Source organism: Neovison vison, chromosome 3 (assembly GCF_020171115.1).
Source record: "Neovison vison isolate M4711 chromosome 3, ASM_NN_V1, whole genome shotgun sequence".
Lineage (NCBI taxonomy): Eukaryota > Metazoa > Chordata > Mammalia > Carnivora > Mustelidae > Neogale > Neogale vison.
In genome coordinates, this window is record NC_058093.1 from 8,492,602 (window position 1) to 8,510,501 (window position 17,900).

General features: G+C 33.8%; 1 protein-coding gene across 4 annotated transcripts in view; it reads right to left on the reverse strand.

Annotated features, from left to right (window-relative positions):
* Positions 1 to 1,291: 1,291 nt before the first annotated feature.
* STK17B (serine/threonine kinase 17b) overlaps positions 1,292 to 17,900 on the reverse strand; it is a 36,443-nt gene continuing 19,834 nt past the window's right edge. For all 4 annotated transcript variants that reach the window (XM_044241202.1, XM_044241201.1, XM_044241203.1 and 1 more), the window contains exons 3-8: positions 15,415 to 15,627; positions 11,464 to 11,608; positions 9,466 to 9,592; positions 7,785 to 7,833; positions 6,453 to 6,632; positions 1,292 to 4,661 (exon numbers count right to left, since the gene is read on the reverse strand). In XM_044241202.1, the coding sequence (XP_044097137.1) occupies positions 4,379 to 4,661; positions 6,453 to 6,632; positions 7,785 to 7,833; positions 9,466 to 9,592; positions 11,464 to 11,608; positions 15,415 to 15,627 (997 nt within the window). In that variant the 3' untranslated portion in view covers positions 1,292 to 4,378. The remainder of the gene's footprint in view (positions 4,662 to 6,452; positions 6,633 to 7,784; positions 7,834 to 9,465; positions 9,593 to 11,463; positions 11,609 to 15,414; positions 15,628 to 17,900) is intronic.

The window sequence follows — 17,900 nt, forward strand, 5'->3', positions numbered from 1 at the left end:
TGATTTTACTCAGAGCTATTTTACATTTGAGTATTCTTACATCCAGTAACGATAATACGTATGACCTCAGTGTCCAGGAGGAAAATTGAGTCTAAAGAGAAAAACTGGGGAATGTCATTGTGTCAGAAAAAGAAAATATGGAACCTGAGAAGAAAGTGCTCACAATTAAGAAAGTCCAACACATTACAATTTCTTCTCCCTACAGACTCTGTTAAGTCGTGCACACCTTTTCATTATCACACTTCCGACTTTTTACATGATGATTTTGGCATGTAGAGTTGACCTTCTTCATTCACTAATTCCATGCTTGTGAACTTACTTGCTAAAATTTATTTGCAACCCCAAAATTAACATGCATAGTGCTTTCATGGTCATTTGCAGACATGATCACAGTGTTAAAAAAAAAAATGAGATGCTGGACACTTTCTTGTCTTAGGTTGAGCAAAGTGATGCTGAGTCTTGTTTTGGTTCTCATACCGTAAGACAAATGTCCATTTTGCGGTCTATTTAATGTCATATTTTCTGCATTTTTGTGCTTTTTGTTAGTGATTTCTTTGTTTAAAATAGCCCCAAATCATAATTTTTAATTGCTGTGTAATTCTGTTCCTACGCACAGGGCTGTAATGTGCCTTATGTAGAAAAGATGTGTTGTTAGATAAGCTTCATTCAGGCATGAGTTATGGTGCTGTTGGTGTGAGGTTAATGTTAATGAATCAATAATATATATTGAATAAGATTCCTTTAAACAGAAGCTACATAAAACAAGGTTATGTATTGATTAGTTGGCAAAAATGTTATAAACAGAAACTTGTAGGAACTTAACCCTGTATTTCCTCTAACAATGTTTGAGTATTCACTGTTTATGGGAACTTTATAGGATATAACTACAGTATGTTATATGAACTGATTAGTCCATAATCAGATTATAAATTCTTAAAGAATCCCTTATTCATCTTTTTAAAAATTCAATTTATTTAAACTAAAAACAAAAACAAAAAGCCCAGCAGAAACAGTTCACTCATTTGTAGGTAAATAAAAATCCCTTATTCATCCTTATGCAACATGTAGTACACACTGCCATTTACTGACATTTTCTGAAAATATCTAGCATTACCACAGAATCGACTTGTTTTCAAACTTATGAGGCTTTTTAACAGACAGGATCTAATAAACAGATATGTACTAAAGAGGGAGTTCAAAATGACATGTGTCAAGGCTAGTACCTTCAGGCAAGGAGGTGTGCTTTTAAGAAAAACAAACTTAGAATACTTTAAAGCAAAAGACAATCACAGACCAAAAAAAATGCTTTTTAATTTTTAACCAAAAGGATCATTAAGTTGATTTTTTTTTTAAACTGGGGTATTCATAATAATGTCAGTCAATATTCTTAAGCAACATGATTATTTAATGAAAGATGGGGGCAGTTATAATTTGTGTAAAATTTCCAATAAGAATTTAAAATTCTCTAAACTCTTATAAAATTATAAATTGATACTATTTCTCCAAATGGGAAGTCAGATAACCTGATTTTAATACAATTTGAAATTAAAGTACAGTTGCTTATACAACAATGAATAAAGACAAGTTTCCAAGACAGATACAAAAATGGAAAATTCAAAAATAAACAGAAGAAATGTAAACAGTTATAAAATATCAATTTATAAATGTTGCTTAGAGCAATGCCATTCTAAATATGGTCCACAAGCTATTAGCAACTCATCGCAAACAAAAGAACTTGTGCCAGAGTGACAATCAATTATATCATTAATCAGCTAACTTTTTTTAATAACAAGACTTTCTTTAAAGGAAGCAATGTATTGATATACATTCTGACACAGGTGCCTTATTTCATTATAGACTGCAGAACACATACTGCTTATGTCTTTAAAGTGCCACTATAAGTTTACTGCTCAGAATTAACTTTGTGGAGAAAAAAATTAAAATGACAATTTTAACTGTCATCTATATTTTTTAATCCTGTGTAACCAAAAGGCAAAGTTATTAAACTTTATAAACTCATCACAATTTAACATTAATTTTCAGATGTGTTTAAGTGTTAGGACATCTGCTCACCTCAGGGGCTAAGATTCCTACTTTAATGAGATAGATCATCTACTTTTGATAGATATATTTGTTTCCAATCTTGGGAGAAAAGAAATTGAGTCATTTGTTAACAACTTCTCTCTAAATACTCATTAAATTTTCATATTTCAAACAGTGAAAATATTTAAAAATTCACTTTTACAAAAAAATGAATTTTTATATTGTTTGTGCAACTATTTGTTACTTTTTTACAATAAAAATTATTAGGTAAAAAGGTATGGAAATTTACAACTTTGTGTATTCTGTTAACTAAGGGCTGACATATGAACTATTTTAAGATTCTTCAGACTAAAAGAAAACTGGTATAAAATATTTTTTTAAGAATTAGCTTATAATTTAAAATGCAAACATTTCTTTATTTTTTTCTTTATTTTTTATTTTTGCCAAGCCATAATTCCTCTAGAAATTTAAAAATAAAATATCTTTTATAAAAATCCTTTCACCAATGGCTTACCAAGCTTTACCTGCAATAGCTTAATATGGAAGGCAAAGAAATGGATAATCAAAAATTTAGAAAAAACTCATCAGTTTTAGATATACAAGAGCCCAATGTAGCTTCTGCAATGGCTAGTTTATTGAACCAACAAACTATTTCTTAAGGAATTTAAATGTATATTTACATATCCTTAAGAAGAGAGCTCCTTTGGCACCTGAGTTGAACACAACATAGTAGAGGCAAAGACTCTCTAAGAGAAAGTTGTCTAAAGACTATATTTTATCCATCTATACATAAATACATAGCCTATACATATACACATATGCACACACAAGTAGAAATAACTTTTCCTTTAAGAAATGCTGAAGATTTAAAAGGAAGTCACCCATTTAACCAAATGGCTTTAAAAAAAGTTTCAAGTTATTTGGAATCTTAACCAAATTTCAGAAAGTTAAAGGTTTAGAATATTATATAAGTCAGAGGGCAGGGGGAGCTCGAGAATTTCTTTTTGGTCAAAATATAATCCCTTTTAATGTAGTAACATGCGCATGAGGTTACAATTATCCTAACATGATAATATAACAGAATCTTTAATAGTAACCAGGTGCAAAGTCCTCAAACACAACCAAAAAAGGAGTAAATTTCCCTCTATTAGCACAGCGGTCATCAGCCACTCTGCTGTCCTTAGACTCTCACTAACACTGGTCCCAGCAGAAGACCATTAAAGGCCACCTGGCAGATTGCCTTCTGCCGAGTCTCATGGCTCGCTGGAACTCTACATGAGCACTCCGATGTCATCAGGTTTTATGATCACATCCACCTTGCTGTCACGGACTCTGGCCCTGAGTTAACAGTCTTCCTGGGCTGCCACTTTTTTTTTTTTTTTTACACATACTTTTAGAACTCTGAATGACTGCCGTATATCCTAAGACTCAGAAAACATCTAAAATTCTGTAAGTTGCCAAAATCAGGCAGCATTTTTTCTATACTCAATTTAATAAACATGTTTGACCACCAAAACAGAGGACAGTCAGTTTTGTTTAAGTATCTTCTACCCAGAAATTCTGGAATATGAAAATCCTCTACACTCGAATACCATCTAATTCTCCATCTTTCAGACCTTATTAAATCTGAAGTATGTTGAGAGAGGGCAAAAGACGTTTGAGTCAAAAACAAGAAATGATGCCACGCTGCTCTTTTTTCTGCTTTAACTTGTACAGAGTGTTCCTAATCAGGTTTCTCACTCCCTCTTTGCTCTGGTTAAAAGGACATGTCTCATATAGCAGACTATATATCCTGGAAATCATAGGCAGTTTCAAAATATTTGTGATTAAAATATTTTCATATGTAAAAATCCCTTGAGCTTCTAAAAATAGTACATATTTTTCTTAACCTTGACACTATTATCCTAACAAAATTTTGTCAATAGAGGCATGGTATAGGACTTACCTTAGAGAACCTATTAAATTCAGATGCCTTCATTTTGCTCAGTTTATTTCAACCATAATATAACCCAAATCACTGTTTTCCTTATCTGTAAAACATTTTGATAGACCCATTTGAACTTGAATTATTTCATTAACATGTAGACTCACACGCACAACTCTATTTTTTGTCATATATTTAAATATTTCTTCTCTGCAGAGTTAGTATCTTAGAACGGGAAATGAAATTATGCTGGTTACTAGTAATTTAGCATCAAAACACTTCCCTAAACTCCTCTATGCAAAAGTGCACTTACAATATAAACATGCCATAAATGAAGCTACAAACTACAATCTCACATTGCAGTAGATTTCAAATTCCAAATTCAGTCCAAATAACTCAAAGAGAAAAGTGCTAACACAGCACATCTGAAACAAGTTCATGGGGATTAGGCAATGAGTTATCAAAGCGAAATCTTTTGGAAACCATGCTGCTATCCTCTGGAATATTCTCTTTGTCTTCTCGATCACTACAGGTTCCATTACAAGAGGATTTAGAAGTTTTGTCTTCAGAGGACCTTACTGAATGATCTTGACTTTGAGAGGAACTGGAAGTTTCTTCAGGGTGAAATAAGTTTCCAAAGTCCCATTGCTGTAGCCAAGAATGAGACAGGCAGATTTCTGCTGTTGGTCTTTTCCTTTGAAAGAAAGCATCAAGTGAAAATTTAGAACTAAAATATCAAGTTAGAAATGGCTGCAGTTTGATACACTATAGACTTAATTTTTTAATTTATTATGAAAATAACACATACTCATAGTACAGACGGGAATAACAATACAAAGACTGGAGTACCTAGAGTTTCTTTAATATTGACATCAGCTGAAAAATTCATTATATCATGGAGCTTATGGATGAGACTAATCAAAAAGCTTGAGAACATATGCTAGCCTCACAAATAAAAATTAGTAAAATTATAAAATCTCTTGAGTATACAAAACTCTGAAAGAAAACATATATAATATATAATCTATTATTATTGTGCTCTTAAAAACAATACAGTTAAGTCTTGAAAATAAAGGCTGCTCTTGAATGATGTTTACCGAATATGTTGAATTTTTACATTTTGTTTTCTCTCTTGAAAATAATATGGTTAAATATCACAGTATGTCAAAAGTTCAGAAACTATCTAGAACTCCAACCTTAACACAACCACCAATTCCATGAGAACATATGCTTCCTGAGGCTTTACCTTCATTTTTTTAAAGACTTTATTTATTTGTCAGTTAGAGAGAGAGCACACAAGCAGGGGGAGCAGGAAGCGGAAGGAGAAGCAGGCTCCCACCAGATGCAAGACTTGATCCTGGATCATGACCCGAGCCAAAGGCAGATGCTTAACTGACTGAGCCTCCCAGGCTTCCCGTAACTTATTTTTTTATGATCATTTTAATTTCATTGTTTTCTGATTACAAAAAAATTAATGTGCTCATTTTAGAAATTATGTTCCTTTTTTATTATAAGAAAATGAATGTGTTCATTTTAGAAATTTTAGAAACTATAAATGAAAGTGAAAACTGCTTAAAACTGCATATAATCAGAAGCAAACAATATTTTTACTACAAATACTAAATAAGCATTCGTGTCCAAAAAATGGCCAGTGAGAATTTGTTTGAACTTGCATTATGCCAACAAAATAATTAACAAACCCGAGTTTTTTTCTTAAACAGATAAGAAACTGAGTCCCCCAGGCAATTAAGTAATTGTTAGAGATAAAAGACCTGACAAGTAACAAAACCAGGATCAGAGCCCAAGGCACGATATCCCAGCTTCTGTGTTAACTTTTTAGCCAGGCCAGGGAGCACTCGGTGTTATACATAAATAATTAATCTTGGATCACTGCATCAAAAAGGAATGCATCAAAAAGGGATGATTATGGTGACTAACATAACACAATAAAAAGATTTAAAAAATTAAAAAAATAAAGTAAATGGGGCAGATCTGAGTAAAGAAAAGGGAGGTCAGTTTTTTCTCTTCCTGCTCTGAGGTTGCCAATGAGAGAGTTAAGAGTCCTAAGTCACAGTTTCAAGTCCCTTTTTTTGCAGGTGGTCAAAAAGCATCTCTGACCTTTAAAGATTTGACAATCGGTAACTAATACTTACCAAATAACTATAATTACTTGTCTACAAATTATTCACAACAAAGCCAGCCATGTGTATTGTAAACCTACTTTTAATTATTTTAGGGAACTTCAGGGTTTAGTAGCACGTTGAGAGAGAAATAACACAAATCTTCTCTTTACTCCAGAATTTCCAGTTACATGTTTTACATATTTTTTATGTTTGAAGTTACTGATTTGTTCTAATGATCTCTTACACCACCTTTCTTCCCATTTTATCTGAAACTTGACAGCACACTTGTAATAACTCTATTATGTTATTACACATATATTCATTCTGCAACAGTACTTAAACAAATTAATGTTATAACTTACTCTGGATTTTTTACTAAAAGCCTCTGGATGAAGTCTGTGGCCAGCTGTGAAACTGATGAAAAAGTTTCTTCTGAATAATCTACATTAACTTGAGAAATATTGAGGTACGTTTCTTGATTATCTTCTCCCACAAATGGAGATGTATGGGTTAACAACATATATGCTATTATGCCAATATTCCTGAAAAGGAAATAAGGGACAAGAGGGGACCTTAGAATGCATGTTAATATGAAAATATTTACATAAAGAAAAATTGATAGTTAACATATTCTTCAAAACTTCTACAGTTAATCTATAGACTTAAATTGCTTTTCAAACTTTCTATATTATTAAAACTAAAATAACTGGTATCTCAAAGTCTGTGTCACAGAAAAAGAACATGGGGAGAATGCATGTTGTGTTACATAATTATAAATACAGTGTATTAAATACATATCATGGTATCTATAGTCTGCCCTTCATTCAGACACCTGTTACTGAGAACACAAAGGTGCTTGAAGGGCAGCATTTCCTAAAAGGTATCGATGACACAGTAATGATCTGTGAGACATAAACAGGAGTTCTGTGCAAATAGAGTCAGCAAGTTTGGCAAAGCACAAATTTGGGCAAGCAGATTTTTTTTTTCTTTGCAAAACTTTTCAGGGCCTTAAATATATTAATGACAAGTCTGGTGCTCAGGAGCCAGAAAAAAAATACATACAGTACGTGTTTTCCACTTATTTAGCCAAGGACGGTCTTTCCTTGACAAGTTACATGGAACACAGGGAGTAAGTCTAAACTCTTCCACTTGGCCTGGGGAGTCAGCCCCCACTGTGGTCTCACCTGAAGTTCCAGGAGGAATTCTAGTTTTACTCCCTATGATATCTGATATTCAAAGTATCATTTCACTTGCCACAAAAATTCACAATACCCTAGAGATATCATCTCATAAAACTAAACTTTTGCATGAACACAACCTCAGTTTTCTGCATAGCAAATACCTTCCTAGTTCTTCTAGACCTAGATCAGATATTTTCCATGTGGGGCTGGTCCGTTGTCTCCTTTATGCTCATTACCTTATTACAGAACATGCTGCACAGTCCTGCAACTACTTTGGTTTTTTTTACTCCTTCAGGAAAGGGATTTTTCCTATTTATTTCTGTACCTTTGGCTCACAGCCCAAGTATTACTTAAAATGAATGGACAGATAAATGTCTTCTTGTGGCATACTAATGATACTTGAAAACAACCTTTTACAGAAAACCTTATTATTTTCATTTGGAATCAAAGAACCCTAAAATATATATTAAGCAATGTATAACAAAAACATTTAGGTAACTAGCGAAACCTTACCACATATCTGTTGCTGTAGTAATAGGATCATAGTTCAGGATTTCTGGAGCTGAAGCAAAAAATAAAATTCAAATTTAAAAACCTGAAAACCATTTTATAATAAATTAAAACTGGTTTTAATTTTAAAGAACTATTAATATCAAATTAATAGAAATTTAGCATACAATTAATTATCCTGTGATTAGACATTTAAACATATCTAATGTTGAGAAAATTATATCGTCAAATGGTACAATAACCCTTTTGGAGTAACCAGTAGCTAGCTATGTAGGTTTCTTTTTTAATCATTAAGATCAATCTTAGGAAAAACAATTAGGAAGAAGTAAAATTTTAGACACTAGAATTGTTTTAAAAATTTTAGTTTTATTACTCTATGTTAAGAGTTAATGTTATTTTATCATACTAATTTAAGTTTTTCTTTTCAGGATAAAGAAAATCATATGTATCTATAATAACATAATGAGCAAATTATGCTTCCTAGAAGTGCTTTAAATTTTCAAGTAGATCAAATATTCCTCTTAAACTATCAAAAACCTAAATTCCTATGCAATTAATTTCCCATCTTTTCCTTCCCTGCCAGCTTTCTAAGTGCAAAATAAATTTTCTATATTTTGTAAACATTATCACAAATTCCAAAATAGTCGAGTCCAAACTAGAATTTGTGCTTGAATACTAACTTTCTTGTCTCACAGCATGGTTTCATAATTTCTCCAAAGAGAAATCGTTTCCTAAAACCTAACATTTTTATTAATAAAGACTTGGAGGCATATATATTTGTCAGTCTCTGTCTGTCACACAATCTACAACCTGACACATACTTCTGTGAGCTGTGTTATCTAGAATTACAATCATTTATTCTAGGACACTATAGCCCCTCTTAGCACTCAGAAGTTAATAATTTGCTTGGTTTTTCATTTCAGGAAAGTCATTTGCCTTGTTGAGAAGCACCTGTTCTGTTTAGTTTTATCTTTTCAATGTTCTCATGGGGATATCAATGTCATAAGAGCAACAACAAAAAAGCCCAAGAATATTATTACTATAAATACTTTAAAATACTTTATGTGCTGCTTTACAGAACTCAGTTTTTTCGTCTGCATGATCTAATTCATTGATACATTACAATATCCTTAGATTATCTAATATTGGGCTCTTTTGGGCATCTTTTTCTTCAAAATCCTCCTTTTACAATGCTAGGCAAAACCTCACATTTTTACCACAGCAGCAACAAATAATAAGCAGTCCTGTTAACAATTCTTGCAAAACTGAAGATAATGTATGTTGTAAACAGCTTCAGAGTTGGGACCAGGACAGAAGTAGAAACGAAAAGCATCTAACAGCCAGGCTTCAAATAAAATAAAGGACCGTCTGACTGTTTACCCCTCTTTCTTTTTCTCCTGTTCCCTAATTTCCCCTTCATCCATTCTTCTTTATGTACTAAGCCTTTACACACAAACATTAACCTTTGAATTGATATGTCCAATGTCCTGTGAATCACTGTGAATGTCTAAATAATCCTATGCACGCTAAAGTTCATTTGAATGTGTCATAACCCAATTTCAATGCATTAAAATACCTGAACTAAATATATCCTGGAATTACATGCTCTAAAATTTAGTTTCATAGAGGTCTCATTTAGTTGATAAATTTCAAAATGGTGTAGAAAATAAAAAGAAATTCTTACCTAAGTATTCTGGTGTTCCCATGATTTCCCGGAGTTCACAAGCATTCCCTATTTTTCGAGACATTCCAAAATCTACAATTTTTATATCTCCAAGAGGGTATATGCTGCTCAATAATATATTCTGTGGCTAAATAAAGCACAATAAAAAATGGTAAGTAATATACAACAATAAAAGAATACTAGTCTTAGATCGAAGGTAAATTGTTTAGTTATTACACATTTCATTGAGTCATTCACCACTACTTATTTAGGAAAAGCTTCATACTCGAATGATAAATAAAGCTAAAAATACACTCAGAGGATTATTAGTTTAGACAAAAAAGAAGTTAGATGAATATTTGGATTGATTAACTGACTATGAGATATACTCCGTAATAAAGACAAGACTTCTTAATTCTGCCTGTTATAAAGTCTAAGAAGCTTTTCCTGTAGAGATGATAGTTAAGTTAGACCTTACAGGATAAATAGGAGCATGTCAGTTAGAAAGGCGCTCTAGGAAACAGCATGAAAGAAGGTGAAGGAATAAAAAATCTATACATTTCTGGAAACAGAAAATGGTCCAGTATAGTATGATGGTTCTGGATCTGACTGTTGCCAGGTTTTTAGCTCAGACAATAAGAGATATGGAAGTATGGAAGGCTTCGGCTACATAGTTCTCAGAATGATGTGACTTTGCTTTATAAAGCAATGGACTGCGGTCTATTACAAAATTCCCTGCCACCGTCATAAACCATATAGCTGCCGAGGTGCTGCTCCCAAAGTCTGTGAGAAGAATCGGAAGTCTGACTTCGGGAAAACCCCATGCTTGTTTATTATTAAGTCACAGACACATTAAAAGAGATGAGGCGAGGGTAATTAGGTCTACTGTTGTCAACCACAGGCTTTAGGATATATAAAGCCAAGTTTATTTGCCATCCCTGACTACAAGTGCTATGTGATATTATGTAATACATGTGACTGGTCTCTTCTTAGGAAAAAATCCTCCTTAGAAAAAACTCTCCTTAGAAAAAAACATGCTCCTGTTTGTCCTGTAAGGTCTAAGGTAAATACTACCTTTCCTCAATGGGAGGGATTTTTCCTCAAAAATCCTCCTTAGAAAAAACTCTCCTTAGAAAAAAAAACATGCTCCTGTTTGTCCTGTAAGGTCTAAGGTAAATACTACCTTTCCTCAATGGGGGGGGGGGGGCGGGGGGGTAACCAAAACAGATGAACAGATTTTCTTTTTCTTTTGAAAATGGGTTAAGATAAAAAGTCTTATTTGACATATGTACATTTTAAAGTTTCTATAAGATATCCCAATGGCATCTATCTGCAGTTTATGAAAGTGGTCTTGGCTACAGGTAGGAGAACTGGAAATCATCATTACTGTGAAAGTGATAGTAAAGGACAAAGGATCATGCAACAGGGAAAGTGTATAGAAAGAGAAGAGTCCAATGTTCAAAAAATGAGACACAGATTGACGGAAATTTTGGATGGCTGAGGAGGAAGGATATGGAGAAAGGATAATAATATAACAGTAAGTTTAAGTGGTATTTCAGGGCTTGAGGAGTAAGTGGCCTGAATGGTCTTGGGGCAAAAAGAAAAAAAGAGCCAAAAGACTAAAAGTCTCGAGCTAAAGATAAAGGCCATCAGGGAGCAAAGAAACAAGGACTAGCAGGAGGTTATCTTCAGAGATGAAAGGCCCACTCGAGTATTTAGAGGCGGCCTGTTTGACAGGATGAGAAAGCCGGGGTGGAAGAGTGAGCTGGAACGGAATGACTGAAGGACTGGAACATGGAGAACACAGTGATTACTCTGTGCTGCTCACACATAAGCTCTCCTCCTCTCTGCCAGTACAAACTTCAGTCGGCGCAGCCCACGGGTAAACGAAGAGCAGCACCGCGGTACAGAGCGGCGCGACCCGGCCGTGGTTCCCGAGCCAGCCCAGCTTGCAGTTCCGCGTCCCGAGAGCAGAAGGAGCAAAGACGTTGTGTTATTCAGAATCATATGTTACATTACCTTTAAGTCAAGGTGTACAATGTTATTCTGATGTAGATAAGAAACTCCTTCAAGTATTTGTTTAATGAGTCTGATAATGTCATTCTCAGAAACCATTTCAGCCAGCTCAGGTAAACACAAGTTGAAGATTTCTCCACCTGCAGCACTGAAATAAAATTCAAATAATAGAAACTTGAAAAATCATTGACCTAAAAATGACTTTTAAATACTGTATAACTGTTATGTAAAAGACAAAGCTATCGGAACTTTAGTCTCTTTGTATAGATACATACACTTAAGAAATTGGGGGAAAGGACGGCGGGAGAGATCTTTAAGGAAGAAAGTAAATGACAAGAATATTTTAAATTTTGAGTACCAATACTTGTATAGATAATAAAATTGAATTGCTCTATAATTCAGTAATATTATGACTGCTTTAATGATGCAATAAAAATAACAGCTAACACTATGAACTCAGCTCGGGCTCTTCATCTTATTCGCTTATAGAGAGATAAATAGCATCTCTTGATTCTCATGACAACCATGTGGGGTAGTTAGTTATTACTCCCATTTTACTGATGAAGGAACAAGTACAAAGAAGTTAAGCTACTTGTACAAGGTCACATGGTAAATGGGCAACTAGAGTCTAAAGCTGTATGATATGGGTGAAAATCTGCATTCTTGGGAGACAAACCATGAGACACTGTGGACTCTGAGAAACAAACTGAGGGTTTTGGAGGGGAGGAGCGTAGTGGGGTAGGTGAGCCTGGGTGTGGTGCATGGAGCACTGGGTGTGGTGCATAAACAATAAATTTTGGAACACTGAAAAAAATAAAAAAGAAAATCTGCAGTCTTAACCAATACCCTGTATTGCAGCTTCACAAATCTTTTATTATTTTTTTAAAAGAATTGAAAATCTAAAGAATATTGACAAAGGCACAGAAAAAAGTCCCTAAGTTTAGAATCAAATAATATAAATATAAATCCCAAATCTGCTATTTACCAGCAATAAAACTTAGGATCAGTCACTTACTTGGCTTTTCCCATCTGTAAAACTGAATAAAAATCACTGAATTCAACAGATTTTTTTTTCCCCTGAGGATGAAATCTAAAAAATGCAAAAAAAATCTAGGAGGTCACTCAATAAATTTATAAGGTATGTTTAAGAATATCTCAAGTAAAGCATGTTCTACGTGGTAAAACAGGAGAGTGTCTGGCATGTAGAAGGTGTTCAGTAAAAGTCTGTTGAATGAATGAATGAATGAATGAATGATGGAATAGACAGTCATTCTTCAGAGTGGCTGAAACTGAAACTCAGAAGTCTCACTGACTGACAAGAGGAGAAGCATGTCATGTGTATTAGGAGGTGTAAGAAGAAATGGTAATGGCGGTCAGTTTGAGCCCTACCCTGTAAGTTACAGCACTGGCCCTTCACATCGCAGACGGAACTGGTAACTGAGCCGTCTCCACCAATCTGTGCCAGTGAGAGGCTGCAGAGATTTGCTGCCTTGCACTTTACCATATTCCAGAGAAGACTGTATGGCACAGCTGGTAAGGGATACTTGTGAAAACTCCAATTATACTTACACTTCAAATTCCCCCAACTCCTGAAACTCTAAGAAAATTCATAAAAAACTTGTACCTGTCTCAAGGTATGACAGTAAAGACAATTTCAGTATTAAAAGGTTAGTTTGCTATAAAATTTATCGTTTCAGAACTGAACTTGAAAATAACATATAGGAAGACAATATTAGAAATTCATGTTCACCTACAAAAAAATAAATTAATCTTAATGAATCGTTATATACAGATTACCCTTGGTGGTCTGCAGGTCAGATATTTACTTGTCACAGCCCTGCTCAGTCTCCTGAGGGAAGAGAGACTTCCCAGGCCAGGCTGCCAGTGACATCCTTACCCCCTTCCCTTTCTGGTTACACTATTTAGTTTGAATAAAACAAACCCTCTTAAAACAGAAAGTGGTCTAAATATTCCTGCAAAGACACTTCAGATAATATTACTAATGTAATCATAAGCAAATAAAATGAAGGGATGATGCTTAGGTTCTTAGAACGAGTTTTTGCTCAACAAGAATTATTTGATAAGAAACATCAAATAATTTGAAATATAAGAAAACTGTACAAAATATGGATTTATATCCCCTATTAAGATATGAACATCCAGGTATAAAAGTGAGATGGAGCAGAATGACTGAAGGATTAGAACATGGAGGAAGGATGGTTTTCAAGAACCCAGGGACTGACTTGAGCTGCTCATACATGCGGTCTTCTCCTTTCGGCCAATACAAAATTCAGTCCATGTAGCACACATTCACTAAATTTAATTCAACTAGCCAGAACTCTCCACTAATTCAAAAATTCAAAAAAATATAAGAAAAGCTAAGAAAAAGAATGTAAAGCTCTCTCAGGTGCCTGGGATGTATGAGGTAAGATAGCAGACTGCTTACAGGGGTCCCTCCTGAAATTCAAGACTGCCTGGATTCCACTCTGGCTCTGCTGCTAACTAGCTGCATAAATTAGGACAAAATGTTGCCTCTGTTTCCTTTACTGTAATACAATGATACATGATGAATAGTGATAGCTTCTGCTTCACTGGATTGCTATAAGAATTAAATTAGATAGGCCATATAAATTATTGGACACAATAGAAGTTTTAGAGATCAAAGCAGATATATAAATATTTATCACAGTGTCTGACACATGGTAAATACTCAGTAAATATTAATTATCATTATAATGAGTCAACAAATTTTAATTCCAAGCCTAGCAAACATTTAGCCTTTCTGAATCTGGGGCTTCATACCCAGATTTTTAAAGGCAATTTGGAAAGTCCTTCCTAAATTAAAATTCATCTTTAGAAACATTATATCATACCTATAAAAATGCACATAATATATTCTTAAGTGAAAAAAAGAGTTACAATAGAGTACTCCCAAACTCACAATTTTATTTTAAAAAATAAGAATAATCTTAAACTACAGGAATATGCCATAAGAGTAACCACAATTTGCATATGATTTCTATCTTCTACATCCTCTAAATTTAACACAATACATAAATTTTACTTTTATAACCAGGAAAAGTATCCTAAGGGTTGTTTGTTTAAATAAAAAAAAAAAATCAAACAAATATTATGAATGCCAGCCAACCAGACTGTCTCTTCTTTTTCAGTTTGGCAAGCTAACCAAAGTCTTTTGTAGGATTGCCATTTTTCCCATAAAAGAGGGATGTAGGTAGAGCTATGCAAAATGGAAAATCAGGAGGAGCTAAGAGGAGGGAAAGAACAGATAACACAAGAAGCAAACTGCAGAAGTTAGCAGAAACCAGAAGTAGTGAGTTGTAGACAAGCCGCTGCTTTGTTAAAACAAGCCACCTTGGATGTATTTTTCAAGTAGATGGACAAAATATGTAAATGATTTCAATTCTATTTATCCATCAGATAGTTTCGCACAAAAACTCATCAACTTTCTATACTATAAAGCAATGAAAATTTACTTATCGTACAATATCCCCCAAATGTTGTGTTGTCATTCAGTGTTTTTGTGTGTGAGCTGTTTTTTGTTTGCTTGTTTTTTTAAAGATTTTATTTATTTATTTGTGAGAGAGACAGAGCACAAGCAGGGCAGAGGGAGAGGGAGAAGCAGACTCCCCTGCTGAGCAGGGGAGCCTGACGCAGGGCTTGATCCCAAGACCCTGGGATCATGACCTGAGCTGAAGGCAGACACTTAACCAACTGAGCCACCCAGGCGCCCCATGTGTGTCTGCTGTTTAGTTTTTGTGTATGAATGAGAATATTCGAATATACAGTATGTCCTTCTAGTATTTTATCAACAGAGATCTTTACAAGTTCTTGTCACACTTTTATCACTCCTATTCTTGATATTTCAAGTCACCTTATCCACCATTTAAAATAAGTACAATAAATTTATTTAAATTTATTAAAGTGTATACTTACTATTCCAGTACCAAAATAATTTCAGTGGCATTTTCATAGACTTCATGAAGATTAATTACATGAGGACAAGACTTCGCCAATTCAAGTACGGCAATTTCATGTAGAATCTCTGCTCGACAATCCTGCCCTCTTCTTCTCTTTTTTAGAAATTTTGCAGCATATTCTTGGCCAGTAGATTTTGATATACACTGTCTAACCACAGCAAATTTTCCTCTAGGGAAAATGGAGATAATCGATTTTAATGTTTGCATAAAGAACAATATTAGTATAATACAGACACAGTTAAAACTTCAACTTGAGTTAATCCTTTCAAACAACTATGCCATTAGAAATTTATCTATTTTCTCTCAACCAAATCCAATACTACATGTACTTTTATAAAATTTATAGTACTATCACATAAAAATGAAAGCGGCAAATGTAATAACAGGATAAGACAGAATTGTATTTGTTCATCACTATTAATTCAATACATTATCATTGTAGGGGGAGATCTCTGCATACCAACACCATGCCATATTCTTGATATAAATTTCTGTGTTTAAATATCATAACAATCCTATGTAGTAAGTGATATTCCATTTTACAGACCCCAGAGAGTATATGTATCTTGGTCTACTTCCAAAAACTGTAGCCTTAATAGAGTACCACTAGCTCTCTAATCAAAATAGCTTCCTTCAAAAACAAAAAATTAAAATGAGTATTTGACATTTAATTTTCTTAGTGTAATTACTTTGCCTTTCAACACCACTTTTAACAATCTTTGAAGTTTTCTATCATTAATTTAGCAGTTGTTTTTACCAGCAAATATCTTAATATTGCCCAGTGGTCTATGAAGCCTGTAACAGATATCAAAGGTATATGTATCCAGAAATACTTCAGGATCAACTAAGAAAATTTAATAGTTCTCAATAGCTACCCATTAAAGTCATGTTTATCACTTTTAGAATAAGTATGTGTTTGGCTCTTTCCAAAAGAGGTGCTTAGCATCTCAGCAAGAATTTAAAAAGATACTGGCAAATATGTGTTCTAAGCCTATATATCCCCAAAACCTAGTTTCCCCAAAGACCTTAAGCTATTTTGAGTAAGACTATTTGAAGAAACTAATAAAGCCTACTGACTGCCTACTCAAAAAAATGTACACACGCCCTTTACATACAATTCCAGAGGGTTTTTAGATTTCAAAGCCCATCTACAAATCTTCAAAACCTGAGTCCATGGATCCAAAATTAAGAAATTGTATCCTAAGGCTCAAATTGCTTTGTAGATACTAACAAATGAGGTATAAATAAAGGGTCTTCCGAGAGGAACTTTTGTTCCACAACCCTTCTCTCCCCAATTCTACTTCTAACACAGCATATCAGGTGCCTGGCAAGGAAAACTTGATGTTTGGGGTGGGGATGGGGGACAAAATAAATTGCTTGACTGCATTTTACTTGCTATTCTCAAGGGTCAGGATGACAAAGATACCTACTCTTTATTTTCCAAATTTCTTCTATATTGGTGCCAGTGAAAAGCACTGGAAACCAAGCTGAAAAAGTATAGCTACTAACACCAAAAAAAAAGAAAAAAAAAAAAAAAAAAAAGTGACCAAGCTATAATTTGACTCTTCTACATTTACCAAAACTACATCAGTTCAATAAATTCGCATGCACAAAACTGATTCTTAGAAAGAACTTTAAGATTTGGAACGTCTAATTTAAACCATAAGGTATTTTTTCACTGTATGGCAAAAGCAATGCAGATCAATGTATTTCAATGAGTACACAAAAAGGTCATCAGTCTCTACTTTGTATTCAAACCACCCATGTTTATAGATTTTATACTGGATAAATTGAATCAGACTAAGATTAAATGGCTCCTGAAAGGTCATATATGGAATTGGAGTGCCAAGAATTAAATTATGGAATGTGAATTCCTAGCTTTCTAACCACTGCAAAACAATTCCTCCCTTTAAGATAGTTTTTTTAAGAAGTACAACTCACTTCTGCCAATTCTCACTTAGATTTATAAGTGAAAACGTGTCTAAAACAGAAAGGAAATTTTGGGTTTTATGACGAAATTCACCTTGTAAAACTTAATAAACAGAAACTAGTTAGCCAAGAAAACTGTCCATCTGAAAAAAAAACAAACAAAAAAATAACACCCAGTTTATACTACCAACTGTGACAATTAAACTCTGCTGTGATTTTACAAATACATTTGCAAGCCAGAATTTTCTCAAGAACAATGAGCAAAATTAACTAGTAACACTGTTTATCTAAATTCTTTCATGTATTCTTACGAGGCTTTCTTCAACAGGTACACAACTCATTAATCCAGTACAAAGGTGACCAAATGATATTGGTAATTATTTATTTGTCAGTATTTATGACTAAGTAAAAGCCCCATGAGGGTAGAGACTCTGTGTGTCCCAAGTACTACAGTTACTATAAAATCTACATTTGCTAACACATATCAGAACTGAAACACCTGTTGAAGGAATG